This window comes from Vanrija pseudolonga, chromosome 3, assembly GCF_020906515.1.
Source record: "Vanrija pseudolonga chromosome 3, complete sequence".
In the NCBI taxonomy this organism is placed as follows: Eukaryota; Fungi; Basidiomycota; class Tremellomycetes; order Trichosporonales; family Trichosporonaceae; genus Vanrija; species Vanrija pseudolonga.
In genome coordinates, this window is record NC_085851.1 from 2,939,743 (window position 1) to 2,966,689 (window position 26,947).

Below are 26,947 nucleotides of genomic sequence, written 5' to 3' on the forward strand. Positions count from 1 at the left end.
GCAACCCAGCCGTGTTTCTGTGGCATCATAGAGGAGACATTCATCCGTTTACTGTTCCACGCCTTGCTGTTACTAACTAAACTTAATGCACTCGTCAACTACTGGCCAAGAACCAGGGCCGTGCGCGTCGGGATGTAGACCTGGAGCCAGTTCTTCCTCCCGTTCCACTCCATGGGGGTCGTAAAGTACTCGCCGCTGCTGTTTACTCGCTCAAGGCCCCCGAATTGCTTGTCGTCCGAGTTCAAGACGACATGGTACTTGCCAGGGGTGTCGACGCCAACACGGTAGTCGGCGAAAGAGTTGGTTGGATGGACTGGTCCTGTCAGCCTCAAGAACCAGGGGCAGTGGGACTTGTCTCACAGTTGAAGATGAAAAGGAGACCGGCGCGTTCAAAAACGATCACCTTGTCACCTTCGTGCTTAAGCGAAACGTAGGCCTGGAATTGTAAGCCCACCACCATCGATACTCTCATGTACGCACCTGCGGCGAGCTAAGCCACTTGTACTTGTCTTCCAGGGTCTGTACAGCCGTGTCCCAGGCGTTGAGGTACTTGTAACGCAGGAGGTGGTCGTCGACGAGGTTGAACTGACGACGAGCGTGGGCGAAAGAGTCGCCATTGCCTTCGCGAGGGAAGTCCATCCACCTGACCCGTCAGGATGGCCATGGGGCATCGATGACGCCGACTCACTCTGGGTGGCCAAACTCGTTACCCTCAAAGTTCAGGTATGCTTCACCTCCAAGGGCGTGGACCAACAGGCTAACCGAGTTAGCCCATGTAAGACACCAGAGGAGGCGACTTACCGGATCATCTTGTGGAGGGCCATGCCGCGCTCAATAACAGGGGTGAATGGAGTAAGATCCGACATGTACTCATCTGCGGGCGTGTTGGTTAGTTTGTCACACGTAGTTGTCGCGGACGCTGCTACTTACACATTTCCTTGTCCATCAGCCAGAAGGCCAAGGTCTTGTCTCCGACGAGGGCCTGGTCATGGCTCTCGGCGTAGGCCACGGTACGCTCCAAGTGTCGTCGGTCAGTGAGCGTGTGGACAATGTGGCCCATGTCCCACTCGTCATCCGACTTCTCCTTGAGCAACTTGATCCACATGTCAGGAATCGCCATTGCAAGCCGGTAGTCAAACCCGACACCCCCTTCAGCGACGGGGCGGCAGAGTGTAGGCATGCCGGAGACATCCTCCGCGATCGTCACGACCTTCGGATACAGCTCGTGAAGCATTTGGTTGGACTTGCGGATTAGCACAGACATTTTGGCCTTACAGCAACTCACGAGCATGAGATAAACCATGGCTTCGAGGTCGACCGAGTCCCCAAAGTACTCGTGGTATCCGCCTGGGTAAAGCGTTAGAATGACAGCGCCAGCTACAACTCAGTAGGCCTGCCTACCTGAGAAACCGACGCCCATGCCATGGTGCTTGTACATCATGCTGGTGACACCATCGAAACGGAAGCCGTCAAACTTGTACTCGTCCATCCAGAAGCGGAGGTTCGAGAGGAGGAAGCGCTGGACCTCAGGGTGGCCGTAGTTGAAGAGGCGCGAGTCCCAGAGATCGTGACGGCCACGACCGCCTTCGTGGAAGTAGTGGTGGTCTGTACCATCGTACATATTGAGGCTAGAGGAGCACAAGTCAGCAAGGTGGGTTATGGGCTATGTGCCCGCACTTACCCGTCAAGAACATTCTTACTGGCGTGCGAGTGAACAACGTCGAGGAGCACAGTCAATCCCAGCTCATGGGCCTTGTCGACAAGACTTTTGAGCTCCTCCGGGGTACCTGTCGTAGGTCAACCTCGCACACTCCAGGTATGTAGGGAAAACACGAACCATAACGGGACGAGGCCGCAAAGAAGCTGGTAACCTGATAGCCAAACGCTGCCAATGTCAGCCGTGATACGATGCTCCAGACACGCCGCCTCGCAAAGGGCAGATTGCTACTCACAGGCGTAGTACGCATGCTCCATAATGGCCATCCTGGTCATGTTAGCGATGCTACAGGTACCATGGCTCACATTTGAATGGTGTTGTACCCGAGGGCTTTGATCCTCGGCAGGACATCCGTCTCGAACTCCTTGTATGTGGTGACGCGCATGTTGGGGCTGGAGATTCCAACTTTGGAGACGTCAGCACATGCCAGCAGAATATGAAGGTTGTGATGATGCCGGAGGGGAACAATGCTCTCGACACTTACCATGTGCCTCGTAGATCTTGAGGCCCTCGATGGAGTTCTGAGAATGGCCATTCTTGAACTGGTATCGGTCACTCTTGGGAGGGTTCCAGAATCGAGCGTCATACACGGGAGACACGTTCAGGTCTTGAGTGACACGAGTGGCCCAGGCAGGGAGGCGATCCAAGCTCTCTCCGCTTGGGGTAGTCATCGAGATCTTGAGCATGGAGTCGTGAGGGATTGCGCAGACGCCTGGGGAGGTAGGAGGCACGTAGCACTCCCAAACGCCAAACTCATTCTTGGTCATGGGGTTGGCAGTATGCGACCAGTTGTCTGTTTTGGTCAGCAAACGCGTCTGTAGCCGATCGGGTTCGGGTAAGAAGCTCACTGAAGTCGCCGATGAGCCGAGCCTGGACGGCTCCGGGTGCCCATTCACGGTAGGAAACCCCGCCCTTGTCGTCCACTTGGAAGCCCATCGTCTTGTAGCTTTGGGAGAACTTGTCCAGGCCTCCCTCATGCTGGTTGATGAAGTTCAAGGCCTTCTTGTACTCGGAGTACCTCTGTTGGAGGCCAGCCTTGTAAGGCTCCAGCCTGAAGGTGCTCAGTGGTGAACTAGACGAGGATATAGAGAGACAACCTACCAAGGGTCAATCTGGAGAACACCCGTGCCTGCGAATAGTTAGCGACAGGTCACTGCGACAGCGTGGAGTGAGGACATGGCAGCAAGGCTAGCCATTGGATAGACGGGGTGGATGGGGTTGGAAGGGGTTGGACTGACCGTCATCCGGCATGGTCTTGGCCGTAGAGTCTTGGGTAGTGGTCATGGCGGCTACAGTATCGATGGTGGTGAGGGGGAACCCAGAGCAGGTCGTTGGACCGTGACCCAACGATATGAATGGGGGGGAATGGGAAAGAGAGGGGGGATCGATGAGACGTAGAAAAGTGTGACGACGGTTTGGGGGGTTGGGGGGGAGCCAGAGGAATGAATGGCTGGCTGGCTGGCTGGATGCCTGGAGGGGGCGGCCAAGTCCAGTCCTCCTCTCCCCCACTCGTCGACCAGCTGACGGCGGCTTGGGGGGGCTGCGGCAATGAGCCAATCCCGCACGCGTGCCGATCTGGAGCCCCAACATCACGTGACAGCCTCGGACCCATTCCGAGATGGCCACCCCAGATTGCCTTTTTTCAGGCCGTCGCCCGTCAACTCTATCAGTCAGAACCACCACCAACAACAACAATCAACTCACGCGCTACCAAACCACTCATGGTGTCATACTACGACGAGCTGGAAATCGAAGACTTTGCCTGGGACGATGTCGCAAAAGTCTATCACTATCCTTGCCCATGCGGCGATCGCTTCGAAATCTCAAAGGCTCAGCTTCGGGACGGTGAAGAAATTGCCACCTGCCCAAGCTGCAGTCTGATCGTCCGAGTCGTGTACGACTATGTGGGTTCTTGGGTTCTTGGGCTCTTCAATCATGTAACAGATTCGTTATGCTAACCTCGTTTCCCAGATGGATTATGAAGACTACGAGACGACCGACGACGAAGAGGGCGATGAGAGCGAGGAAGAGACGACCCCCACCACCTCGACCAGCCCCTCGCCCGCACCCAACGCACAGATCGCTGGCGCTGGTGCCGAGGAGGAGGCCTGTGCAGACGTCGAGACCCGGACAGATGACCCAGCCATCCTATCAAAGGATCTCGGCAATCTCAATTTGGGCAAGGGTACCAACGAACCATAGAACCGATTCAACGCATGGCCCTCACAATTTACAACACTCAACACGCACGGCCCTCCCATCACCCATGTTTGTACATACATATTCGCCATGTCACCAGGGGCAGCCACTGCCTCTCACAGACTACAACCTTCCTACACGTTGGCTATGCCCCCGTCATCACTGTCAGCAATCAGCTCTATCTAAGCTCTCCCCTGGCTGTCGTCGCGCCGACTGTAGCATCCCCGGATAATCTCTCCCCATGTGGATGTCGCACCGCATTGGATACAGGTCGATCGCTGGGGGACGAGCTCTCCATCGCGTCCAGACCCATCGAGTGCGCGTTTGGCAAGACAGTCGAGATGAGCCATCACAGTGCACGGGGGATGTATCTCAGACCCTGAGAGACATACAGAGAATGAGAGCGGGTCCTTGAGCGTCAGCATATACGACTTGGATAGCAACTTGCTGAAAGGTCCAAAACGTCTCGGCAGAGCTCACACCTGGTGCGTTGCTCTTGACACTGTATTGTGCGCCATTTACCGACCACCCTTTCGCTAGACCGAAAGGGTCGATCAGCGACGTCTAGCTGGAACGACTCGGCGGAAGACACCTCGACTTGGTTGCGGGTTTGAGGCAGCATCGACGAATGCAATCCCTCTCGGTCCACAGTTATTGATATTATTCCGTTCAGCGGTGGCAGGCCACTAAGCTTGCGCAGGTCGGACGAGGGCGGCGGCGGCACGACGCTGGTCGCAGCGTCAAAGACAACGCAGACCTCTGAGGCGAAACACCGAACATGCAGAGGAAGTTTGTTAAACGGAGGCGATCGCAGGAGCGCTAGAGCCACTCTGTTCCGTTAGCATATCGACCACGGCACCGAGCCGCTCACACTGCCTTCCTGTCAACCCTATTCCTTCGAGCGTCCTTTTTGAAGATCTGGCCGGTTCCCTCGTCTGACAGAGGAAGGTGGACATGAAGATGCCTCGACAGCTCCGGGTGTTGCCATGCCCACTCAAACTGGGAGAGTTGCCTTAGTACACCGTCATCAGCTACGGCTTTAGACCTACTTGAAGAGCACAGAGCTTGCTTGGGAAGCTGGCAAAGGTTAGATGGCTTCGATGGCGTATCAACATACCCAAACACCAGCATTTGAACCTCCTTCCCTTTGTCAGCATGCCTGCGTTGTGCGTATCGTATCACCCCAATTCTACTCGCCCAGGGCCTGAAGCGAGACGTTTGCCATGCGCCTTGCGTAAGTTCACCATTGTGCTGTCGGATTCGCCGTGTAGGGTTGGGTGTGGAGCCGACCTTGTTACATTAATGATCATTCAAGATTTGAGTGAGGCTCAATTGAACCCATCGCCTCCACGCACATATGTTCGTTGAGAGGCAGGTGTGGACCGGGAACGCAACAGGTAGCAGGAATAGAATGGCGGAAAGGAGTGATTGCCGTCCAGCAGGGTCGAGGTTGTCTTCTTTGGAGCCGTATCGGTGGCTTGATGACTGTCACTCATGACTCGAGAGCCCAAGGTGTCTTGCAGTTGCGAGAAAGTAGAGCAGAAAGGATGGAAGATGCCTCTGGTCCCAATCAGTCCTGCACAGTCAACCGGACCAAACAACAGCACCCCCTATCAGTTGGGACGGAAGCAGATTGCAAACCTCATCGTCATTCCACGACGTCATCGTCGATCGACCCGAGTTGCAGCGAACCAACATAACCACCCCGATGATGCATTGCTGCTGCTGGCCATGCGGACAGCTCATGGACTTCTTGTACACCAATGCATTTCCGCGACTACTACTTCGAGTTACACTGCTTAATTCTTTAAAAGTCGACAAAGAGATGATCATACTGACTGGTTCCCACTTTACCATACGAACTGACATCGGCCTCTTGGTACCGATCGAACCTGGTTCTGTTAGCAACTGGGACACACAGTCATCTCTATGACTACCCATACTCACTGGCTAGCATCACCTTCACCGTCGATCTTGGGCACATAGGGAGCTGGGATTTCACGGCGGTAGAGCTTGTCCCAGTCGACCTCGGCAAACCAGCCGTGTCCAAAGATATCAGCCGACCCGTTGCGCAGGTTGCCGTATCGCTTTGTAAGGTCGCCAACAAGAAGATTCTTGAGGAGCTCCCTGGCCAAGTTGTCAAAGTATGTGGGGTAGCGGACCTTGCCGGCGATGATCTGCGGCAGGGTGAGATGATGGTTACACAAGATGACTTGCCTTCTCATACAGCTTCATGGGGTTGCCGTCTTCTGTGAAGAATGGGGGGTATCCAGCCTAGCGACAGTCAGATCAAGGTCGCAGTCATAAATGATGGCTTGATGAACTCACCAACATCTCAAAGATGAGGACACCGAGAGCATACCAGTCAACGCTCTTGTTGTAGCCCTTGGACTGGACCACTTCCGGAGCAACTGAGGAGGTCAGTGCTAGCTTCGACCAGACACCTACGGTAATCCGGGGTGCCACACAACGTCCAGGTGATGTCAGGCACGTGCTTCGCGAAACCGAAGTCGGTGACCTTTACATGACCGTCGGCGCCGAGAAGGAGGTTTTCCGGCTTAAGGTCACGGTAGATAATGTCTAGGGAGTGGAGGTAGTCGAGAGCGAGGGCCACTTCGGCAGCATAGAACTTCGCTACCGAGTTGGGGAAACGCTGCACATGTTAGTGACGGTAAGGAGAAAGTGTACTGACCTGGCTCTTGCGGAGAAGACTGAACAGCTCTCCGCCTGCGACGAAGTCCATGACCATGTAAAGGTTGTTTGCGTCTTGGAAAGTGCCCCAGAGGTTGACGAGGAAGGGGTGTCGCACACGAACCAGCATCTCCCTCTCCGAGTTGGTGTGTTCCACCTGCTTCATCTTGACAACCTTCTCCTTATTGAGCACCTTGACGGCATAGAATCGACCATTGTGCTTGGACCGAACGAGATGAACACGGCCGAATGAGCCGGTACCAAGGCTAAAGACGGATTAGCACACTACGAAGGAGCAAGTCGGATAGTCTGTAACACTCACGTGCGTTCAATCGCAAAGTCGGCGAGGGCGTAGCGGCCCGCCGTCTTCCTCAATGGCTGAGCCACCTTGTTGGCTGCGGTAGGGGTCTTGGTGCCCGTCGAGGTGTCGAGCGCCGCCTGGGTGGCTGCCGCATGAATCGCGGCAACACGAGCCTGCTGCGTCGCATTGTGCAGATTCGCCTGTGCCTGCGCGGCCTGTTGATAATATGTCAGCTCATTGGCCTTTGCCGCGTTCGAGAACGTTTGCGCTTACCTGTTCTTGGGCCTCCCGAGCCTTCTCCCGAATGCGATCTTCATCAGAGCTCCCTTGCCGACCAGAGTCTGGCGGGTTCTGGATGGACAGTGTAGATACGTCTGCCATCTCAATGCTCATGGTTCGGTTCACTTCTGGCTGGACGCTGCCCTGGGTGCCAGCAGACTGGCCTTGGACTCCCAGAGCTGACGAGAGCGTGCGATCCTGGGGCGGCACAGCCGACAACGACGACGACGCTGATGACCCTGTCGCAGCCGATGAGAGTGAATGTGATAGAGCGTTTGCTTGCGCCGGGGGACTGCAAAGCTCGTCAGTGATTGGACGTGGGCATGGTACCCACCCCTCGATGCCTTCCATGGGCGAAGCCCCCGCGCCATTGTTGTTTGATGGCGGCGAAGCGACTTGAGGCTTGGCTACAGGAGCAGCAGGCGGCTGGGGCTGCGATGCGGGCTGGGCTACCGGTGGTGATTGAGGGGGCGAACGGCTGGCCTGCGCCGCTGGCTGAGCCGGCCGCGAGGGCAGTTGAGCCTGCTGCCTCGGTGGGGAAGTCACCTGGGCCTTGGCAGCCTGCTTCCGGGCGTGGAACTTGTCCGAGACCTTTGCAAACATTGCTGCAGATTCAAGGAAGCGGATTGTGTGATGTGAACAGATGAGCTTGAAGTTGTGACCCGATGAACCGTGTGGAATGGAGGAGAGAGCGAAGCCGATTGGGGCGATGACGCTGTAGAGATTGCGCCTCGAGAGTGATGGGCGACGACGGGTTGGACAGGTAGGTAGGTAGGTATACACAAATACACAGCGCTAATCAAACAAGTTGCTCAGAGTGGCAGCCGGGCTGCTTGTAGGAGGAGGAGGGGGTAAAGTGTTGGTTCAAGACGGATGGGTTGTGATGAACGAGGAGAGGGACGAGGACGAGGACGGACCGACCGATGATCGGTGTGACTGAAGTGATGGTGGTAGAATGAATGGGCAGGACAACGGCAGACACACCGCCCACCCAACCGGACCGCACAGCAGCAACAGGCAATAGTGGTGGTGATGCAAGCCCAGAGACAGGCGGGGGCGGCAGCAGCGGCACGGGGTGGTAGGGGTAAGAGGGGGGTGGGGAGGGAGGGGAGGGCGGCAGGGGGGGGTTAAGGCCCGATGGATCAGAGTTAGCCGCTGTCTGGTCGAGCACGTCTCTCAAGGCTCTCGGCAGTCGTACCCCACTCTGTGCCCCAGACTTGAGACTTGTCCTGGGTGGGTCGGTTGGCTTGCCGGGCTTGGCTTGGGTTGTGTGTGCTAGGTCCTGGCTGACTGGCTGGGTGGTTGCCTGGGGTCGACGTTCGTTGGCTGGGCAGGCAGGCTGGTTGGCCGGGCCTTGCTACCTGCTGCTGCTGCCTGCTTGTGGAATGACGACGATTGCGGCGCCAGTTGCGGCACGGGCGTGGCCTTCCGCTTGGCCTAAAATTACCGCATTCGGAAACTCATGTTGCCCCTTTGGGCGCGTGGGGGCGTGGTCGCGGAGTCAAAAGCGCCAGCACGCAGCCAGCCAGCCAGCCAGCCAGCCAGCCAGGTGCAGCCGGCCGATGATGCGCCATCAAACCTCTATAGGGATCGACCAGACCAAACCCCATCTTGGCTGCCGCAGTCTTATGGCCAGCGATTGATTGACACGACGAAGCCTTACGAGGCGACCATAAACACTGGAGAGGGGGCTCATCAAGTACGCTTGAGCAACTGCCTCGCCAATGGCCATAGTGTAGCCAGTCGACTCGTCTAGGCAGCTAGCAGTGCTAGCCAGCCAGCCTGAGCGGGTGTGCCTCGCGTCCAATACCCAATGTGCCTGCCCCGCAATGCACCCCCTCCCTCCTCGGTTAGACTTGGGCTGGGCGCATCGTTGCCCCCCAATATGACAACTCCTCCCCCCTTCTCGTCTCTTGCCCCAACCGTCTGCCCCGAGTTGCCCATCAAAGTCTGTGCGCGATCATGTGGCCTTGGTGTGTCGTTTGCTCCCGCCGACACCCATGTTTCATAATCAGGGCCAATCCACCCAGACAGATGGACAAGGAATGGCGGGGCAAGCTGATAGCGAAAGCATGACAATGACGTATTGTGTGTGGCAAAGCGCTCCTGGCCAGAAGCGCACAAAAGACTGAAAATTCTGTCCTATCAAGCACACTGGAAGCTTTACTGACTTCTGGAGTAACACCATAGTGGTGGTAACGGTCGGTAGTAACCATTCCGATGTCGATCACAAGGATCGACGTTGATACCGAATGCTAAGCCATGACACAAAAACGCCAATAGCCCCAATCACAGCGGCCCTAGCGGCCTGCTGTTCGACACTCCGCTGACAGCTCTCACCCATCAGTCCTCAGCGGGTCCCTCTGAGAGAGTATCGCACGCCAAAAGGTCAAGAGGGTGCTTTGTAAGCTTATAAGTCTGCAGCATTGGAGCTGTCGAAAGGCTAGTTTGGACTTTCGAACCTCGTTGATGAAGCACAGGTGCCAGCATGGTCTCTATCCGCATCCCTCCTCATATGAAGCGTCGGCTTAGCACAATGGGGGGCTCGAATGAGAGCACTTGAGCGAGAGACAGACAACTTTTCATCAATGACTTCAATGACTTCACCAACTATCGACGTTTTATTAAGTAGGGATTGTATGTGATGACACACGACAGACGACGCTAAATGGTCTACGTCCTGGCCTGGCATGCAACTAACCCGCAGCAACCTCAATCGATCCTTAGTTGAACGTTCCCAATTCTTTCCCAAAGTATCCGGACTCTGGAAGAGGAAGTCGGCGACAGGCTGCGCCCTCGCAGCCCTGGTACATGACCTCGTTGCCCCACCAGCTGATCTCGAGCTTGGGGATGTTCATGGTGAAGAAGATGATGACGGCCGAGATGGCGATACCGGCAGAGAAGGCGGCGTTGGCAATGTAGTTGTACTTGGACCACCAGTCGAGGTAGCGAGGCTTGATCCACGCCCACGATGCGAGAGACAGGTAGAGCAGAGGGGTCATGTAGGACAGGTTGTAAGGAGCCCAGGCGGTAACACCTCCAGTGCAGATAAGAGCAGGGTGAAGGTAACGGAAGATCTTGACGCGAGGGAAGAACTTCTGAAGACCCCAGCAGATGGCCACAAGCGCAACGCCGACTGGGAACCCAAGAAGGATGAGGGTGTAACGACCACCCGAGCCAAAGACCTTGCGAGGACCGATGGAACCCCAGAAGACTGCCGCAGTGAAGAATGTGTTCTCTGGAAAGAGGGTCAGAAACAAAATGTGGGGTCCCAGTGGGATGAACTCACGGCCAGGGCAAGTCATGCGGAAAGCGGCATTCGAAGTACAAACGTCCTTGAGTCCCATCTGGAAGTTGAAGATGGCTGAGCAGACAACGGAAGACACTAGCGTGGCGACCATCTGAGCAATGAAGGTGTGCCTGGGTGGGATCTTGGTGTAGTGACCGATCTTGAGGTCGTTGGCAAAGTTGAGAGCGTGGGCCGTAGTGATGTAGCCGTAGGTCTTGAAGTAATTCAAGGAGATGGCGTTACCCTCGACAATGGAACCACCAATAAACTGAGCCAGGACGTTGAGAGTGATGGCGTTACCCGTGACGGCACCAATGATTCCGAGAGGAATAAGGAAGATGGCGGCAAGCAGGAGACCGTAGAAGACGATACCGGGGCTGACACCAGTAGGGAACCCTGCCAGACCGGCAACACCAAAGGCGATCGACAGAACAAGGCAGGTCAAGTACCACCACTCGGGAACCTCCTTGTAGCGCCTCATGAGGCGAAGGTGGATGTCTGCTCCGAGGTCGTCGGTGTCCTCAAGCTCGGCGTTCTCCTCGGCTGAGCCCTTGTTACGCCAGCTGCGAACAGTCTTCTTGACGTCACGCCAGAGCGACTTGAAGCCGTGCACGATTTCACGACGGTGATACAGGATCACGTAGCAGACGGTGGACGAATAGGCGGCGAAGAACCAGAAGTAGATGGTAATGTTACCGGCGGCCATGTAGGGCTCCGAGTACTGCTGGTACGCCTCCTCAACGAACACGCCACGCTCGTCCAGGATTCGGGACACGTTGTAACGGGTGCCGTACCTGTCGAACACGCGGTTGGAGTTGATAGGGAGGTAAGAGGTGTCGAAGACGTTGTTCCAGTAGAAGCCGATGATCATGAACATGGCCATGATGGCACCGATGTAGAGGTTGACAACAGTGAACAGGGGAGTGACCCAAGGCTGACCGCCAACAGTGGCAGTGTTCCAGTCGAACGTGGGCCATGGGTTGACACCGAGGCCGTTGACGGAACCCACAATGTTGTTGAGAGGTCCGTTGTCGGGCGCAATCCACGACATCCAGTTGAACGTTGACGTGGCCTGGAAGATGAAATTCGGGAACCAAAAGTACACAAACACTCCTATCAGAGTGTACATGAAGAAGCGGAGACGGCTGATCGAGTAGAGCTTCTTGAAGGGACCTGGCACCGAAGAGTGGTTGTCGGCGTGGAAGGCCTTGTTGAGGGCCATGGTGGAAAGGGACAGCGGCCACACGCAGTAGCTAGGCCACACGATGAAACGACGGGTAAGACCAGCCAGACCATATCCAATAAAGTTTGTCGACAGAGTGTTGAGGAGCTGGTAGCCGTAGTTGCGAGAGTATGACTGGTTGAAGAAGATGGGAAGTGCCTGGGTCATAATCTGAAAAGTGTGTGAGCAAGTGTGGCACAGCCACAGGGCGTTTCGGTCTTCCTCGACACCCTCTCAACTGAAACTTACGACGTAGGCAGTGTAGGGGGTCGCAAAGCTGTGACAGTGTAAGCATGAAGTAAAGGATTAAACATGAGAAAGTGATACTCACGCAGTGTTGGCCATGATCGTGATGAGCATGTGCTCCTTGCGCGAGAATTTACCAGGGTTGAGCGAGTGGTAAGTGCCGAAAAGCTTGAAGCCCTTGTCCGGCAGGACACGCTCAAGGAACTTCATGGCAGGGACTGATGCGGTTAGAACTCGAGTCTGGTGCAATGTAAATCTCACAGGCAAGGAGCTGGGCAACGTTGGACGTGATGGTGACACTGGGCTGACGGATCGAGAAGAGCTCGTTCACAAAAGCACCGGCTCCCGAGAAGATGATACCAACGACCCACACTCGGATGGTGAGAGAAGGCTCGCTTGGGTCGTCGACGGGGTCCACAACGGCGCGAACCTCGGCGTAGGGCGAGTTCTCGGTCGCAATAAGCGCCTCCATCTTCATGGCATTGACGAGCTCGCTGTGCTTGTCGGGGTGGGCGATAACATCGGGGTCCTGAAGGAACATGCGAATGTCGGCAATGGTGTCAGAGCTGACGTTCTGGTCATGCTCGTGAAGGTCGAGGAACTGTTGCATGATCTGGGGGCGAATGTCAGTTGAATGTTGCAGTGTGTGACAGGTTGAGTGGCACTCACGTGCCGGGTGCGCTCAAGAGTCATGGCGCTCAGCCTCTCCTCCGCAACATCAATGTCCGCCTGGGTCATGTCCAGGTGCCTAGAGTAAGCTGAGAACGAACTGAACAACATACATGTGCTTGGCCGCCGAGTTGAGGGCCTCATGGTCAGGAGTGCTGGGATGGCCCACTTCCACAACGGCGGCATCAACCTTCTCGTTCAACTTGTCCTATCACTGTCAGCACGGACTGGGATCGCTGTAGCTTACCTCTCCCGAAAGGGGCGGAGACTCCTTCTCTCCATAGGTATGGACGTCCTTGTACATTGGGGGCAACGATTCTCAAGGCGATGGAGGAGAAGTGTGGGGCGATCCGTGCTCATTTATGTACAGGACGCGCTGCGGAGCACGACCTCGGCCGCCATTCTCTGCCTCAGGCTCTCGGCCCATGACGCAAGGATAACAACAGGTGGGGGATAGAGGGATTGTTGCCCACCAGCACCAGAATCGATCCAAGAATTGCGTCTTACCCCACAGGGATGGTGTCGGGTGCGCAGGAGAGGCGGTCGGTCCCAAGAGTTCCCGACCTTGGACTCATCCTGCCAAGGGTGAGCTAGTGCCTGGACAGTGATAGTTCAGAGGCTGACGGTTGGCTGGGCCTCCAGCTATCCGTGGAGTCGTTTGGAGGCGTTGGTGGTGGGTACAGGACCACGATGTTCGCCTGGTCAGCTCCGCCTTGGCATCCATAGCTGACCGCATGGTGCATTTTACTTGGCTTGTCGGCATCGCGCGCATCGCGTCCACCAATCGCCGGCAAAACCACCACCTGAGCCGTGGAGCGTGCCTGAAAACCCGCATTGCCATCTGTTCGCCTCGGCAATCTTCGTGATGAAAAACCACTCCACCCTCTGACCTCGGGCTCACGCTCCAACAATCAATGTAACGCTCCACCGTTGCAATGTAGGGAGTGCGCCATTCTTGCATGCAGACATTGCATCTTCACTCTTGGCTCCATGATGCCCGGCGAGGCCCGTTCTATCTTGGTATCTTGGGTGGGCACACTCCGCCTCAGCTGTTCGGAGCTCTCCAGCATGTTCATCCCTTTGAGGTTCACCCAGCATTGTCGGCAAGGCACCAGGCTAGTCACGTCACCTGCCCCGAGGATGGCGGCTGCTGATGCGGAAGTGCAACGCGTATCTATGAGTCGCCACATGTCCACTTCTTGGCAAATAGCTTGGCTTGCCCTTGGCTAACCGACGTCGCCCATTCAACCTCCAGTACGCGGCGCGCTGTTTGACAAGGTCGGCTGCGGACAAGGGCCAGAGAGTGGGTCTGCTAGCATGTGGAACAGCCTTGGCATTGTTGCCGAAGCACCGCGTGCTGCTCGGTCCTCGCGGGACGGCGCCGAACCGACTCCACCTGACCGACCCCTCATTCGCCCACCGGCGTCACCGGCTCCTTGGGCCCCAACCTGGGGCACCGGCATTGCTCGACCGTTGCCGCATGCTCCTAAACGTCGGAGAATCAGGAGTTTCTTGCCGTACGTACCTTACTCGGGGGCCTGTCGAGTGAGATCAGTGATGGAGCGCCGTCCACACAGCGGTGGGGGCTGACCGAGTTTGCGGAGCGGCGGGGGCCGCCGGGCCGCTCCGCCGAAAACCCAAGAAGCCGCCCAGACCAGAATGTGACGTAGGTTGACTCGGCATTAGACTTCTGACGTAAACAGAGAGCTGGAGAGAGTCCTATTCCATCGAGAATGCATAGTCTGCGCGGTACATGTGGACTTCTTTGCGGAGGGGCCGCGAAATGCGGCATTGTATAATGTAGCGTTCACTGGTACAACGCTTAATAGCTCAAGGTTTGAACAAGCTGGTCAAACACACGGATGACGTCTGGCTGGTAGAACTTCTCATAAGCCAGGGGGACGGGCATGCTGGAAGTAGTCAGCATCACAAACACATGGACACTCAGGCCAAAGCACTTACTCCCAGCCGCTGACCAAACCCACGGGGGCCTCAAGGTAGTCGAACGCACGACGGCCAACCTCACCAGCGAGGTTGTTTCCGACACCACCGCTCTTGCCGGCTTCGTGGACAACCACCAGGCGTCCAGTCTTGCGGACCGCCTCAGTAATCTCGTTGATCGGAAGAGGGTTAATAGCTCGCAAGTCGATCAGCTGGATAGAAGGGGCTGGGTTAGGGGGACGGAGCCTCTCGGGCAGGAATTGCACCAGGCTTGGCGGAGGGTTGGTAAGAAGCTCGATGGCGCGCACTGGAGTCGTCAGCAACAGACAACAAACGGTACCTCGTCACGCCACATACGTGTAGTATAGAGCGGCGTTCCGTAGGAAACCACAGTCAAGTCTGTGCCCTCCTGGATAGTGTCGATGCTGTCAAGGGGCAGAGTGTAGTCATCCACAGGCACTTCTTCGACTGGACTTGTTAGAAGAACCCTTAGATCGTTTGAAAAGAGCCTCACCAGCAGCACGGTACCTGAGTGTGTTAGATGTGTTCAATTTCCAGTACAAAGCTCCCAAGAACTCACAGGACCTTAGGCTCAAAGACAATCGTAGGGTTGGGGTCGCGAATGGCCGCCAACAGCACACCCTTCGCCTGGATGGGAGACCTGATAACGGCTACCTTGAGACCGGCGGCTCCGAGGAAGAAGCCCTGGATGATCAGCTTTCGGGACCGACGCAGTGGCTTACTTCGGGACTCTGCGAGTGGTACAGACCGCCGTGACCGACACTCATAATGGGAGCTCGCACTGTAAAGGAGCCGCCTGGCAGTGGGTAACCCCCACCGCTGGCGTAGCGTTGCTTCGCTGCTTCGTTGACGAGCTGAGTTGTCAGTGGACTTCTTTCGTTGGAGCTTGAAGCAACGCACCTGGTCAAAAGCTGGGAAAATCTGGCACTGTCAGACGCAATGCTCGCAATTGTGGTATGATACACGTACGTAGTCTCCGAACTGGATCTCCGCAATCGCAGTAGATCCCACACTCGCCAGGCCGATGCCAAAGCCTGCAATACCTTGCTCAGTGAGCGGAGTGTTGAAGACGCGCTTCTGGCCTGCGATGCGTTAGCCAACACACCGGTGACCAAGAACGGTAACCTACCAAACTCCTCTGCCAGTCCATGGGTACAGCGGCTGTATCTATGTTAGCTGCCGTGGCTGGAAAGAGGACGGAGGACAAGACGCCAGCCCGTAGTTTTAAAGAAATACCACTCACAACACTCCATGAGCTTTCACATCCTCGCCAAACACAAATGCCCTAGGGTTGGTCTCAAGCGCAGTCCTGTTTACTGTCAGCCTATAAACAAGACAGAGGCCACGTCTTGTTCACCCACTTGAGAGCATCGCGAATGGCTTGATGAAGACTCATCTTGCGGGTCTCGCGACCCTTCCCTGTCGGTCCACGAAGTCCATGACCATCGGCGAAAAGAAGACCGGGAGTAGCCAAAGCCTGTGTTGTCAGCATCATACGGTCAAGTCACACAAGCTCGAGAGAACGTACAGCCTCACGGGTAGACTTGAGGAGGTTGCTGCTTCCCAGGGAAGGCTCTGCCTCCTGAGCAGATGCCTCTGACGGAACTGCTCTTGCCGGAGGGACCTCTGGCGATGCTGCTGCCTTGCCAGAAGCCTGGGCAGCGGCTGCCAGGTATCGGCGCTGCTGAGTGCTGCGAGCAAGAGCGGGGCGGCTTTGGACCAGCATCTTGCCCAGGGGCGCCATGCGGCTAGTGGAGGACAGCATTCGAGATGGGGCTTGTCACCGAGACGTGTCTAGGTGAGTAGGAATGAGAATAGAGCGGTGGTTATGGGTTTGTGGTTGTTACAAAGAGATTGTGGGGTCGTGTGTTGCATGTATGCAGTCCTCTCCCTCTGGTTGTCGCGACATTCGTGGGTGGGTTGGGTGGTGCACTCGTTGTAGTGCCGAGGTCATGTTCCGCCCGGAGTGACGACCCGGGGCAACTAACTCACCCTGCCTGCCGCCTCTGGTCCGGAGCCCCCACATCATACCCCACGTCGCGTCCTGCCAAATCACGTGATAGTCGATTTTGCTTCCGTCACCAACCGACCGCGCCGCGTTACCGTTCGACAGCCTGGCCGTGGTCGCGCTGTACCGTACCGCGCGCACCGCACCGCTGCGCCGTGTTAGAGCGCCACGTTGTCGTCATGTTGTCTTTTGCCGCGACCAACCAAGATCGCGTCGCGACTGAACCACCAGCTTGATCGCCAAAGCTCAAGTGATTGCACGTCAACAATCAGGCTTGCCTAATCCCACACCCCTGTTCCCAACCCGAAAGGAAAAAGGCATTGCACCAGCCGATTACTCGTACTTCGCAATGTACGAGCCTCACCTCGACCATCAGGCGCATATTCCGTCGGGGGACGGCGAAGGTGTCTCCCTTCTCGATGAGCTCGACAAGTTAGCTCCTATCAAGCGCTTCGATGCTTTCCCAAAGGTTCGTGCTACCCGTCAACACTGGCTGACTTCCCCTTTGTAGGTGCAATCTACCTACACCAGCAAATCTCAACGGGGCGGCCTGCTCACAGCAGTCGTGGGATTCATCATCTTCCTGCTCGTCTTGGTATGTCTCCGGCCCCCAAGCAGAATATTAATGTGTAGAACGACCTCGGAGAGTATCTCTATGGTGCACCGAACCACATCTTCAGCGTAGACCAAGGGATCGAGAGGGATCTTCAGTTGAACATTGACATTACCGTCGCCATGCCTTGTCACTGTAGGTTACCTGCCAGTCAATTGATTGTCATTGCTAACCGAATGCCTCAGACCTTACGATTGACCTCCGGGACGCTGTTGGAGACCGCCTGCATCTGAACAATGATTTCGCTAAGGAGGGGGTAAGTCGCGGTCCCAGTTGGCTTCTGGAAACTAACACTTATCTTGCAGACTCACTTCAACCCCGGGCGAGCTGTGTCAATGAAGTGAGAGCTTCAGCCATGTTTCTCATGACCACGGCTAACCCTTTGCAGGATCGGATCATCGACCAAAGTGGCATCCGTTTCTGAATTGATCTCATCCGCCAAGCGCAGGACCCCAAACCAGAAGTCGTCGCTCTCCGGCCTCCGCGCTCTCTTCACATCTCGAGACTCGGAACGCCGTCACGCTGCCTATCGTGCGACCCACGACAAGGTGGAGAATGGTCCCGCCTGTCGCATTTATGGCAGTGTTGAGGTGAAGAAGGTCACCGCCAACCTGCACATCACTTCCTTGGGCCACGGCTATGTCAGCTACGAGCACACGGACCATGCTTGTGAGTCGGAAATGAGCAGGGTTCCCGCTGACCGGGCAGTGATGAACCTTTCTCATGTCATTCACGAGTTCTCGTTTGGCCCGTTCTTCCCTGCCATCTCGCAGCCTCTTGATCTGAGTCTGGAGACAACCGACAATGGTGAGTAGCGAGGTAAGAGTCATCTCCTGACGCTTCTATCAGCCTTCACCGCCTTCCAGTACTTCTTGCGTGTTGTTCCAACCACCTATATCTCCTCTAGTCGTCGCAAGCTTGTGACTTCTCAGGCAAGTCCCCTTCTAAGGTGAACATCAATTCTAATAATGCGTAGTATGCGGTGACGGAGAACACCCGTACGTTTGATCACGGCCGGGGAGTTCCCGGTATCTTCTTCAAGTACGACATTGAGCCAATGTCCATCACGGTCGAAGAGCGCACCACCTCGCTGTACCAGTTCCTAATTCGGCTCGCAGGTGTTGTTGGTGAGTCATGGTCATGGAATATCCCAGTCTTGCTTGCATCGGCTGACTCTCTCAGGCGGAGTTTGGACCGTGGCTTCGTTCGGCCTTCGTGTTGCCAACCGCGCTCAGCGCGAGGTCATCAAGGCCACGGGCAAGGAGAAGGAGGTTATTCCGTCGGCGTTTTCTGCGGGCCGGGGATCAGAGAGCGCAGGCTTCATGGGAGGTGACTCTGGCGGCAACAACTGGCTTTCGAACAGGAATAGCGACTCGTATGGCGATTGGAAGAGGAGATAACGCATCAGCCTAACGCTGGCACCAGCCCCCAAGCATTAGATTCAATACCATGTGCATGTGCATGAAGCTCTCGGCAGAATTTACCTCATACTCAACCCCCAAGTGACTGACCCACCTCACCAGGCATTCTTCACTTGACGCCGGTGTGGAGAAATAACGATCCGTGGGTGTTCCATCATTCTAACTCTTCCTTCATCCACTCTTCCCTCATCCGAACTTTTCATCACTCAGCATTCGACTCACTCTTACAAACACCTCCCTCTCCACAATCACACTCACTCTTGTAGCGTCACTCTCCGTCAATAGTCTAGGTCGCTCTTCTACTTTGCACGACCACGATCCCCTCAACATCATGTCCTCCAGACTGGAGAGGCGCAGCTTCTACCAGCAGCTGGGCGAGGCAGCCCGCAGCAATCAAACCTATGTAGCTCCGAGCAACCTCCGCTGGGGCACCACCCTGGCGCAAGGTGAGGGCGTCCTTGATGGCGAAGCTCTGAACATCTCTCCAGGCCAACCTCGCCCCGACGAGGGCCTCTTCACCCAGCCTCGACTCGACCTTCGAGACGCGGGGCTTGCCAGCAACGCTGACCTTCCTCCGATGGTGCCCCTGGCCACTTACGTTTCTGCGCCCGTCTATTCTAGCGATCTGCAGCACCCAGGCCAACACCATATGGAGTCCTACGGTCTGCCGGCCGTGCCAGGGAACTGGATATCGCCGCAGCAGTGAGTACTAGCCATTCCTTCATCGAGTCGTGCTCAAAACCCGCCCAGTCACCAGGGCTTCTCTCACGCCGTTCCCGACCAGGCAGACCTCAGGAATCAAGTTGCCCAGCTCCAAGCCCAGCTTCTGGCAAGCTATGTGAATGACCCGAGGAGAACATTTGGGCTGATGTTAGAACCGCGAGCAACAGCTCAAGGACCGATCCACCGAGGCCAACAACCCCTCGCATGGAGGCCATCGTGAACCGACCAAGGACGCTGAAAAGCCTGATCCCTCGGCGAGAACCATCATGGCCCTGGAGCACAAGGTGGCCGAGCTGGAGCAGTTGGCAGCCGCCGAGTCTGCAAAGCGCAGGGAAGCTGAGAGCCGCGAACGAGGCGCCAATAAGAGCCAATCCCTCATTGCTAAAGAGAAGCACGAGGCCACGCGCAAAGCTGAGGAGCTCGAAAAGCTCCTCCATGAGGCACAGGACAGAGCAGCGGCGACCGAGCGTGCAATGCAAGACGTGAGTTCTTACCTTGACTGTCGACGCTGACTCGTCAGCAAGCGCGAACTGACCGCTCCGAGCTGGAACGCCTCAAGTCCCAGCGGGCAATGGATGCCAACCAGAACCGCATGGTCAAAGACCATCTCGGTCGGGTCGAGGTGCGTTAGCCCCGTCCTTGTGGCACTTCACTAATCATAGCAGCACGAAAGGGATCGCCTGAAGGACAAGCTCAAGTCGATTCAGTTTGAGAACAATGCGCTCCAGAAGCGCGTTGACGAGCTGGCTCGAGAGGTAACTTGGACATGCCGGGGGTGTTGCTGAGCTGACAAGCAGAATGCTGCCATGTCCGCCGTTCAAAGGAGTCGAGGTCCGCAGGTATGCACACCAAGCAACAGAACCTGTCCTTGGCTATATCCACTGACTTGGCAGTCGGCCCACAAGATGCCAAACGGGGCGGGATCTTATCGTCACCGCGGGCCGATGGCCGCTCCGTTGTCTGTGAGCCATCTAAGCGGCAGAAGGAGAGAGCGGACCGTATGCTGACTGGGCTGAGCCTGCTGGACCACCGTCTCACCTCCCCAGTCGCCCCACGACCGTAGCAGTGGACAGACTCCTGGGAGGAGACCCCCAGTCCCCAGAGGTCAAGGTCGCCCCGCCGACTGATCCCTTCGTGAGCGGCGCGTCATATATGTGCTACTAATACTGTCGCAGGCTCAACTCGAGCTGCTTGGCTGACCTCCGCTCGCGCCCTCGCCTCGTTTGCAACCGTGAAACCGTCTCAGACCCATCGATAGAGAATAGGCGATAGTCAACTTCGAGTATGTAGCATCATGTGTATATATGTTACGGGCAGATGGCCCAATTAGTCGACTTGGGTGTAGTTGCCAGGGAAAATGCCTTGGCGACCATCAAGTCGGCCCGTCCACCAGTCCTCCGCAGAGTCGGTCCTCTCGACAATCTCGATGCGGTCTCCGGCGGAGAATGACAGGTCACCCGCAGCCTGCGAGTGCGTCAGCGTTCGGATCTCGCAGAGTCCCGCCTGACAAGCCACGTACCTGTGCTTCGTAGTCGAAGATTGCAGTGCAGTATACCTTGGCAGCTGCGCCCGGCTTCGGCTTGAGAGGAGGAGGGGGAGGGGGCGCCTTCTTACCAGCTGCCGACGCAGCACTATAGGGCGGAGGCGCAGACACATTCCGAGCAGCATACGAGCCACCAGTCGATTCCTTGCGCGCAAGATCAGCCTTGGATGAGGACGACACGTTGCGGGACACAGCCGATCCACCGCGGGACTGCTGAAGAAGCTTGGCTAAATGTCAGCGTTGTTGTTCAGACGGCACGCCTACCAGTCGTAACCAGGCGCTTGGTGATTCCCAGCTCCTCAAGCTGCTCGCCCGCTTCGCCGCGCTGCTCAAAGTAGACATTCTCGATGTCACGGCGCTCGAGGTCGTACTTGCCGTCGGTGAACGACTGAAGCTTCTCGAGCATGATGTAGTACACGTTGAGCCTGCGAGAATCAGCGTTGCGGCCTATTTGCCAAGGCCCCGCCCTGCACATACTGCATGTAGTAGAACGAGTGGAAGAGGGGGTCGACAAACTGAGTCGCCATTCGCAGGAACTCGGGAAGCTCGGTCTTGAGGAGGTTGTTGTAGTGCTCGTACTCGCCGGCAGCCAGCTCAAAGTCCTGTTCGACCTTGAACAGGTTCTTCTCGTCCTTGAGCGACTTCTCCTTCTTGTCTCTAAGCTTGTTGAGACTGTTGTTGTGACGGTCATAGTCGACGAGCTTGTGGTCGCGCTTCGTGCAAGTCTTTCGGATCTTCTTGCAGATGTCGTTCAGCTCCTTGCTGGGCTGGACGATGCGAGACTCGATGAGATCAAGCTCGGGCTGGAGCGTTTCTGTCGCTGTCAGCGCGCGAGTTCTCCGTCATAATCGTACCTTTCAGCTCCTCCATGAGGCGCTGGTAAGAAGCAATGTTCTTGATCGTCACCTCGGACTGCGGGAACTTGGACGCGAGGTTGTACTCGTTGCCGATGGGCGCGAACAGCGTAGCAAGAGACCCAGAGAAGCTGTTTCCCGACGTGAGAAGTGCTGGAGCTGTCAGCACACGCACACAAGTGCAATGGTGCACTTACATGTCACTGCGTCGCGAAACACGACCGAGTCCTTGTGCATCTTCTCCGACGCAGCCTCGATGGCAGCGAACTTGCGTTCCCTGTGGTTGTCGTGAGCCCAATGTTGTGCCTCGCGCAGCAGCACGTTGCAACACCTACCAGTCGTTGTACTCGGCATCGGTCGACTCTGAAGAGAAACAGGTCAGCTGCCTAGTTCGAGGGGTATCAAGACAAGCCTAGACATACTCTTGGACATGCCAAACTTGGAGGTCAAGTTGTGCGGCGTCCTGTAGCCATTGTCAGTGCTCTGGCCGTTGGGCGCGCGGAGTCGGACTCACCGCTGAAGGGCCTTTGTCATGCCCTTCATGATGGCTAGATGATTTCGATGGGTGCCGACTTGGGTAGGATGAAGGTGGGGAGGAAGTGGGACGTAGGTGGTGGTGGTGTTGGTGATGGGTAGATGGGTGGTGGTGCCGACGTAAGTACTCCAGGGCGGTGCGGTCGCTGCGCTGGCCGGCGGTGTCTGGGGTCGGTGCAATGACGCGGACACCCTCGCTGAGCGGAACCAAATTTCACTACCACCACCAACGAACCTGAAAGCTTGGGCCTTGGCACCCACTACTACCCTCCACCGCTCCAACTGAAGCAAGAGCAACTTTCAAGCGTACACGTCTAATCAAAGTCACATTAAAGCTTGGTAGTAGCAGCGTATAAAGCAATCCCACAGCGTGGGCGGAGATTCGTCTCCGGCAGCGGAGTGGGTGTCTACTGTGAAATGAACGACGCCTCGCTGTACATCCATCCCTTGACCGCCACCTTCTTGTCTCCCGACAAGTCGACATTCAGCGTGGCCGGGTTGTGGTACTGAGGAGTTGTCAACCTGGGCAACCTCAACCGTCATCAAGAATACTCACCTGGAAGATGTAGGGCTTTGTTCCAGTGACAGCGGCCAGGCCCTTGCGGAGAACGTAAGGAATCTCCGCCAGCACATCGACCTTCTCAACCAAGCCGCCCGTGACGTCGTCGATGGTGACACTGGCTTCGAACTTGCCGGCCTTGTCCGAGCGGTCTCCGGCCCAAACAAACGTGAGGCCAGTGGGAGCGAGGTAGCCAGTCTCCTGGTCCTTGACGGGGTTCAAGTGCTTGGCTTCCGCAACATCGCTGTTGGGAACTGGCCAGGCCGACGTAGCAGGACGGGTTTGACCAACAACACCAACACGCGACTCAGGGAGGCTTGACGCATAAACCAGGCCAACCGAGACTGTGGCACGCTCAGAGTTCTTGCCTCCGGGTCCATAGTCATCCTGAGTTGTTAGCGGATGACCAGGCATCTGCGACTCACAGTCGTCTGGAACTCCATGAAGATGGCACGAACGCTGCCAATCTCCGAGTCCTCATAACCACCACCGGTCGTGAAGAAGGTAAAGTTCCAGCGCGCGGCAGTCTGTGGTTAGTTACCGCTCAAATGCGTAACACTTACCAAGTTGGGGCGCATACCACCCTGAATGGCATGGACGAACATGGCGTCACCCTTGGCATCGATGATCTTGCCATCAACGACAATAGAGCCAGAGCTCACGGCGAAGGGGTGGAAACGGCTAACCATGATCAGCGGCGGCCGTATGCGTGTGTTGGCAACTTTTAGACGTACTGCACAATGAAGCCGTCACGCTTCTCGACGCTACGGTCACGGCCATACGTGGAGTAGCCACCATTCTCACCGGCGCCGTACTTCGCGCCGGGGGCCGAGGCGGGCTTGGACCACTTGACGTTCAACTGGATCGCCTTGTCGAGATCAGCACTGATCTCGTAGATTTCTTCGGTGGCGGTGGTTCCAACGTGCTTGATCTCCTGTTCACCTGTTAGCGCGCGGCCAAACAACGGGTGGTTGACGCACGAAAGCGTCAGACTTGCTGCTCCTTCCATCCGTCTTGAAGTTGGAGACGTTGACAGACTTCCAGGTCATCTTCTTCGTCTTGGGGTTGTAGAGCTTGAAGGTCATCTGAGTCGTGGCCGGGACAAGGAAGAGACTGGAGTTAGCCTCAAGCTGGGGCTCGCGATTCTTACCCAAGGAAGCTCCAGATGACCTGGATCATGAGGATACTGCCATCCTCCAAGACGGAGTAGTAGGTTTGGGTCTCAGTCTGGAAGCCCTTGTTGGAAATGCACTCCCACTAATGCGCCTGTCAGCCTCGCAACGTCCCAATGCTCAGCCGACTCACGGCAGTGTCCTGGTCGGTGAGGGCGCCATAGCCCGAGTTGTACGAAGTGACGGGGAAGAAGTTGGGGCCCTTGTCGTGATGGGATCCACCTCCGCTGGAGCCGTTAGACTTGGACGAAAACCTCATGGCGGCGGCTCGAAGGGAAGGGGGGGAGATGCACTTACAACCAAGACATTGTGGATTATGCTGTTTATATACGTGGAATGGGGTAGGAATGAGGGTTGAGAGAGGGGATACGTGGTATTGCGAGCTAGTCGACAAGGAGGATGAGATAGATGGGTGTGTGTGAGAGTTGATGTATCAAAAGGTATACGAAACCCAATGACTCTCCATGCCGAGAAGGAGCCGAGGGGGGGTGGGCCGGGTGGGGGGCGGAGGGAAGGTGGGAGGGGGGGCACTGGGTGCTCTGACGCACTTGCGGTGATGTGAGGCAGAGCCGCAGGCAGGCAGCAGGTAGGGCAAGGGCACAGGGCGGTAAGTAAGGGGTCAAGCCAGCCAGCCAGCGCAGGCAGCGAGCAGCGGCATTCTGCCCAGCCACAGACGACGCCGGAGCACGCCCACTGCACCGGGCACCACCCTCCACAACGAGCACCAATAGCGCAAAAGGGGAGCAATGACGCCAGCGCCGGCCTACCAAAGGTCACGTGATTACACCGCACAGGCCGACGTCGTCCCTACCTTAATCCTTAATTAGAGTCAAGCCAACAGCCACTAATGCTTCCAAAGAGCCGGTCCTATCCCGTTGCGCGTTGCGCCTCGACACCCACGCTGCTACGCACAAAGGACAACGTATACGGAATGCATTGTGCGTCTCAAACAGCCCTCAATCATCTTCATCATGGATCCAGGAGCGGTCCGCTGTCGTGCTACTCGGGCCAGAGCCGGGCCCCTTCGAGCGCGGAGACCGATCCGGCCGATCAGCCCGGTGCTCCCTAGACTGACGAACAGGAGACCGCGACCTGGGACGCGAATGGTCACCAGCACGCCTTGGGCTCTCAGCTGGCCTTCCACCAACGTAATCCTTGCCCCTCTCCCGTGATCGCTCGTCATGTCGGCGATGCCGAGACTTCTCGTCGCGATCTTCTCGCCTCCGTTCATCGGATCTGCGGTCATCACGGCGAGGGGAGCGCTCCCTATCGTAGCCGCGGCGCCCGGAGTCATCTTCAATGTGCCGCGAGCGACGGTGGCCGTTGTCGTCTCCCCGACGAGACTTGTGGTCGGAACGGTCCCTATGCGACCCTCGGTCATCGCGATGAGAGTGCTTCTCGTTCCGGCGCTGCTCCCGCTCAGCACGGACCTGAGCCCGCTGCTCTTTGCGCAGTCTGGAGGTGTTAAACACGCAGAGGGTGGGGTAAACTCACTCCTTCTCCCGCCTTCGCTCCTCCTTGTCTGCCCGGTCGTCGCGCTTCACTGGGATGTTGTTTGAGCCGGTCCCTTCGCCGTCACCGGACCGGTCGGCTGGGGCAAACCCAAGCGCAACCGCCAGGGCATCTTCCTCTTGCTCCTTGAGCTTCCGGATCTCTTCACGGCGGCGCTCTGCCTCGGCATCCGCGTCATTGTCGACATCGCGGGTGTACCAGTGGACGTCCTTGTTGTTCTGCCATCGGCCGACTGGAGCATTCACTGTGTGACCGAGGTAGTTTTCTAGAGACATTATCAGCGCCTTGATCCAGCACAAAGAGACTCGTATACTTACCGCGGTGCTTATCATCCTTGACGTCAGACCATCTGGGTTGGGCATTAGCAGTTGCTCCGTTCACTGTTGCGGCATCTGGCGTACCGGAAGAGGCCTTGTCCGCCTCGATTTCCTAATTGACGCATCAGTACTTGTGTCTACCTGGATGCAGTAGTGATGACTCACCTCCCCTCACAGGACCGTCGTACATGGTACGAGTAAGTGTAGTTGAGTCGAGAGAAGAGATGAACAGGCGACTGAGGAGAGACTGCTGGACGAAATGGCAAACAAAAGTGGAGGCGAGTGGACTACTGGTGGTGGTGGCAAAACGGGATCAAAATGAGGAAAGGAGCCACACGAGCCGGTGTTAGGACGCGTCGCTAGGAGGAGGCGACGATGATGATGATGACGGCGGCTTGGCGGGAATCTGCACCTTGGGCAATGGCGTCAAGGCAATCGTGCCTGGCAAAAGGCATTAGGAAACCAAGCAACCGGTAAGCGGGGCAGAGCTTTCGACCGGCACATGGTCGTCGATATGGCCACAACAGACAGAGTACAGAGTGAGCAGTGCCGCTGAAGTCTGACGGCGAGGCAGACGCGCAGGAGCAAGTGCACTGGCCAGCTCCTACCTAGCCACTTGCGATGCGCGCACGGCCAATGACCAGGACGAGTGTCCGCGCACCGTTTCGCATAAACACCCGCACACGCATCAGAGTCAAACTTGTGCTACCATTGGCGTGCAACTTTGGGCCCAGTCCAATATACATTCAGCGCTCTATGCTTTGGCTAGGAGATGACAGTAGTCTTGTCCATGCACAAATTGAGAGGGGAATGTGTTTCTCGAGCTTAAAACGGTGGCTGGAGTTGTCGGTGGTTTCTGCCTGGACTCGGCTGGGCTGGGCTAGCCTGGCTGGCTGGCTGGCTGGCTGGCTGGCTGGCTAGCTGGCTGGCTGGCTGGCTGGCTGGCTGGCTGGCTGGCTGGCTGGCTGGCTGGCTGGCTGGCTGGCTGGGCTGTTTGGTCGAAACACAACTGCACCCGCCGCCCCTCGCCGCCGCCTGGTGCAGTTGCCGCCGCCGCCGCCCACCCAGCCGGCCACCACCCAACACACATGCACCCGTTCTCCCACCACCGACACT

The 26,947-nt window shown here is 56.8% G+C and overlaps 10 protein-coding genes across 14 annotated transcripts; 3 read left to right on the forward strand and 7 right to left on the reverse strand.

Annotated features, from left to right (window-relative positions):
* Positions 1-12: 12 nt before the first annotated feature.
* GLC3 (1,4-alpha-glucan-branching enzyme) lies at positions 13-3,135 on the reverse strand. Its single transcript, XM_062771239.1, has 16 exons — positions 2,956-3,135; positions 2,819-2,846; positions 2,566-2,768; positions 2,202-2,510; positions 2,023-2,122; positions 1,953-1,984; positions 1,838-1,885; positions 1,682-1,787; positions 1,402-1,628; positions 1,286-1,347; positions 931-1,243; positions 802-874; positions 689-757; positions 481-643; positions 361-436; positions 13-313 (listed from the first exon to the last, which is right to left on the reverse strand). The coding sequence occupies exons 1-16, from the start codon at positions 2,999-3,001 to the stop codon at positions 99-101; spliced, it is 2,070 nt and encodes a 689-aa protein (XP_062627223.1). The 5' UTR covers positions 3,002-3,135; the 3' UTR covers positions 13-98.
* A 251-nt stretch (positions 3,136-3,386) lies between these two features.
* On the forward strand, positions 3,387-4,049 carry DPH3 (Diphthamide biosynthesis protein 3). The gene is made up of 2 exons (XM_062771240.1): positions 3,387-3,621; positions 3,689-4,049. The coding sequence occupies exons 1-2, from the start codon at positions 3,439-3,441 to the stop codon at positions 3,917-3,919; spliced, it is 414 nt and encodes a 137-aa protein (XP_062627224.1). The 5' UTR covers positions 3,387-3,438; the 3' UTR covers positions 3,920-4,049.
* A 49-nt stretch (positions 4,050-4,098) lies between these two features.
* TPK1_2 (cAMP-dependent protein kinase type 1) lies at positions 4,099-8,272 on the reverse strand (the record flags this gene model as incomplete). 2 transcript variants are annotated; one of them, XM_062771241.1, is made up of 15 exons in its annotated part: positions 7,522-8,272; positions 7,182-7,479; positions 6,930-7,114; positions 6,609-6,873; positions 6,365-6,569; positions 6,245-6,327; positions 6,122-6,190; positions 5,864-6,093; positions 5,766-5,808; positions 5,272-5,401; positions 5,034-5,061; positions 4,966-4,993; positions 4,788-4,915; positions 4,399-4,746; positions 4,099-4,363 (listed from the first exon to the last, which is right to left on the reverse strand). In XM_062771241.1, the coding sequence occupies exons 1-15, from the start codon at positions 7,788-7,790 to the stop codon at positions 4,099-4,101; spliced, it is 2,574 nt and encodes an 857-aa protein (XP_062627226.1). In that variant the 5' UTR covers positions 7,791-8,272. The 2 variants fall into 2 exon arrangements, with proteins under 2 accessions (XP_062627226.1, XP_062627225.1); XM_062771242.1 differs by lacking the exon at positions 6,122-6,190.
* A 1,638-nt stretch (positions 8,273-9,910) lies between these two features.
* Positions 9,911-12,917, reverse strand: isp4_1 (Sexual differentiation process protein isp4; the record flags this gene model as incomplete). The annotated part of the gene is made up of 7 exons (XM_062771243.1): positions 9,911-11,869; positions 11,948-11,975; positions 12,030-12,162; positions 12,206-12,557; positions 12,614-12,692; positions 12,727-12,821; positions 12,861-12,917. The coding sequence occupies 7 exons, from the start codon at positions 12,915-12,917 to the stop codon at positions 9,911-9,913; spliced, it is 2,703 nt and encodes a 900-aa protein (XP_062627227.1).
* Positions 12,918-14,330: 1,413 nt separating this feature from the next.
* Positions 14,331-16,432, reverse strand: DIN4 (2-oxoisovalerate dehydrogenase subunit beta 2, mitochondrial). Its single transcript, XM_062771244.1, has 12 exons — positions 16,104-16,432; positions 15,937-16,052; positions 15,819-15,884; positions 15,705-15,736; positions 15,545-15,657; positions 15,476-15,496; positions 15,298-15,429; positions 15,135-15,259; positions 15,069-15,082; positions 14,912-15,022; positions 14,576-14,861; positions 14,331-14,523 (listed from the first exon to the last, which is right to left on the reverse strand). The coding sequence occupies exons 1-12, from the start codon at positions 16,338-16,340 to the stop codon at positions 14,436-14,438; spliced, it is 1,341 nt and encodes a 446-aa protein (XP_062627228.1). The 5' UTR covers positions 16,341-16,432; the 3' UTR covers positions 14,331-14,435.
* A 353-nt stretch (positions 16,433-16,785) lies between these two features.
* ERV41 (ER-derived vesicles protein ERV41) lies at positions 16,786-18,673 on the forward strand. Its single transcript, XM_062771245.1, has 10 exons — positions 16,786-17,052; positions 17,095-17,178; positions 17,217-17,331; positions 17,382-17,452; positions 17,502-17,536; positions 17,585-17,865; positions 17,905-18,003; positions 18,046-18,116; positions 18,173-18,323; positions 18,379-18,673. Exons 1-10 carry the CDS (start codon positions 16,933-16,935, stop codon positions 18,594-18,596), a joined length of 1,245 nt encoding a protein of 414 aa, XP_062627229.1. The 5' UTR covers positions 16,786-16,932; the 3' UTR covers positions 18,597-18,673.
* Positions 18,674-19,266: 593 nt separating this feature from the next.
* Positions 19,267-20,577, forward strand: LOC62_03G004727 (uncharacterized protein; the record flags this gene model as incomplete). The annotated part of the gene is made up of 9 exons (XM_062771246.1): positions 19,267-19,319; positions 19,368-19,455; positions 19,493-19,822; positions 19,861-19,962; positions 20,003-20,095; positions 20,138-20,179; positions 20,234-20,302; positions 20,436-20,474; positions 20,516-20,577. The coding sequence occupies 9 exons, from the start codon at positions 19,267-19,269 to the stop codon at positions 20,537-20,539; spliced, it is 840 nt and encodes a 279-aa protein (XP_062627230.1). The 3' UTR covers positions 20,540-20,577.
* A 35-nt stretch (positions 20,578-20,612) lies between these two features.
* Positions 20,613-22,449, reverse strand: RVS167 (Regulator of cytoskeleton and endocytosis). The gene is made up of 9 exons (XM_062771247.1): positions 22,252-22,449; positions 22,160-22,200; positions 22,073-22,100; positions 21,935-22,014; positions 21,738-21,890; positions 21,361-21,697; positions 21,148-21,308; positions 20,860-21,110; positions 20,613-20,804 (listed from the first exon to the last, which is right to left on the reverse strand). The coding sequence occupies exons 1-9, from the start codon at positions 22,278-22,280 to the stop codon at positions 20,667-20,669; spliced, it is 1,218 nt and encodes a 405-aa protein (XP_062627231.1). The 5' UTR covers positions 22,281-22,449; the 3' UTR covers positions 20,613-20,666.
* Positions 22,450-22,578: 129 nt separating this feature from the next.
* SVF1_1 lies at positions 22,579-24,467 on the reverse strand (the record flags this gene model as incomplete). Of its 3 annotated transcripts, XM_062771248.1 has the most annotated exons (9): positions 22,579-22,777; positions 22,828-23,217; positions 23,256-23,357; positions 23,394-23,511; positions 23,565-23,764; positions 23,811-23,943; positions 23,981-24,087; positions 24,136-24,229; positions 24,300-24,467. In XM_062771248.1, the coding sequence occupies 9 exons, from the start codon at positions 24,308-24,310 to the stop codon at positions 22,679-22,681; spliced, it is 1,254 nt and encodes a 417-aa protein (XP_062627232.1). The 3 variants fall into 3 exon arrangements, with proteins under 3 accessions (XP_062627232.1, XP_062627233.1, XP_062627234.1); XM_062771249.1 differs by lacking the exons at positions 22,579-22,777; positions 22,828-23,217; positions 23,256-23,357; positions 23,394-23,511 and having other exon boundaries at positions 23,555-23,764; XM_062771250.1 differs by lacking the exons at positions 23,565-23,764; positions 23,811-23,943; positions 23,981-24,087; positions 24,136-24,229; positions 24,300-24,467 and having other exon boundaries at positions 23,394-23,519.
* A 452-nt stretch (positions 24,468-24,919) lies between these two features.
* Mmtag2_1 (Multiple myeloma tumor-associated protein 2) lies at positions 24,920-26,152 on the reverse strand (the record flags this gene model as incomplete). Of its 2 annotated transcripts, XM_062771251.1 has the most annotated exons (5): positions 24,920-25,457; positions 25,497-25,779; positions 25,832-25,863; positions 25,916-25,943; positions 25,997-26,152. In XM_062771251.1, 5 exons carry the CDS (start codon positions 26,019-26,021, stop codon positions 24,959-24,961), a joined length of 867 nt encoding a protein of 288 aa, XP_062627236.1. In that variant the 3' UTR covers positions 24,920-24,958. The 2 variants fall into 2 exon arrangements, with proteins under 2 accessions (XP_062627236.1, XP_062627235.1); XM_062771252.1 differs by having other exon boundaries at positions 25,832-25,943; positions 26,007-26,021.
* Positions 26,153-26,947: the final 795 nt, after the last annotated feature.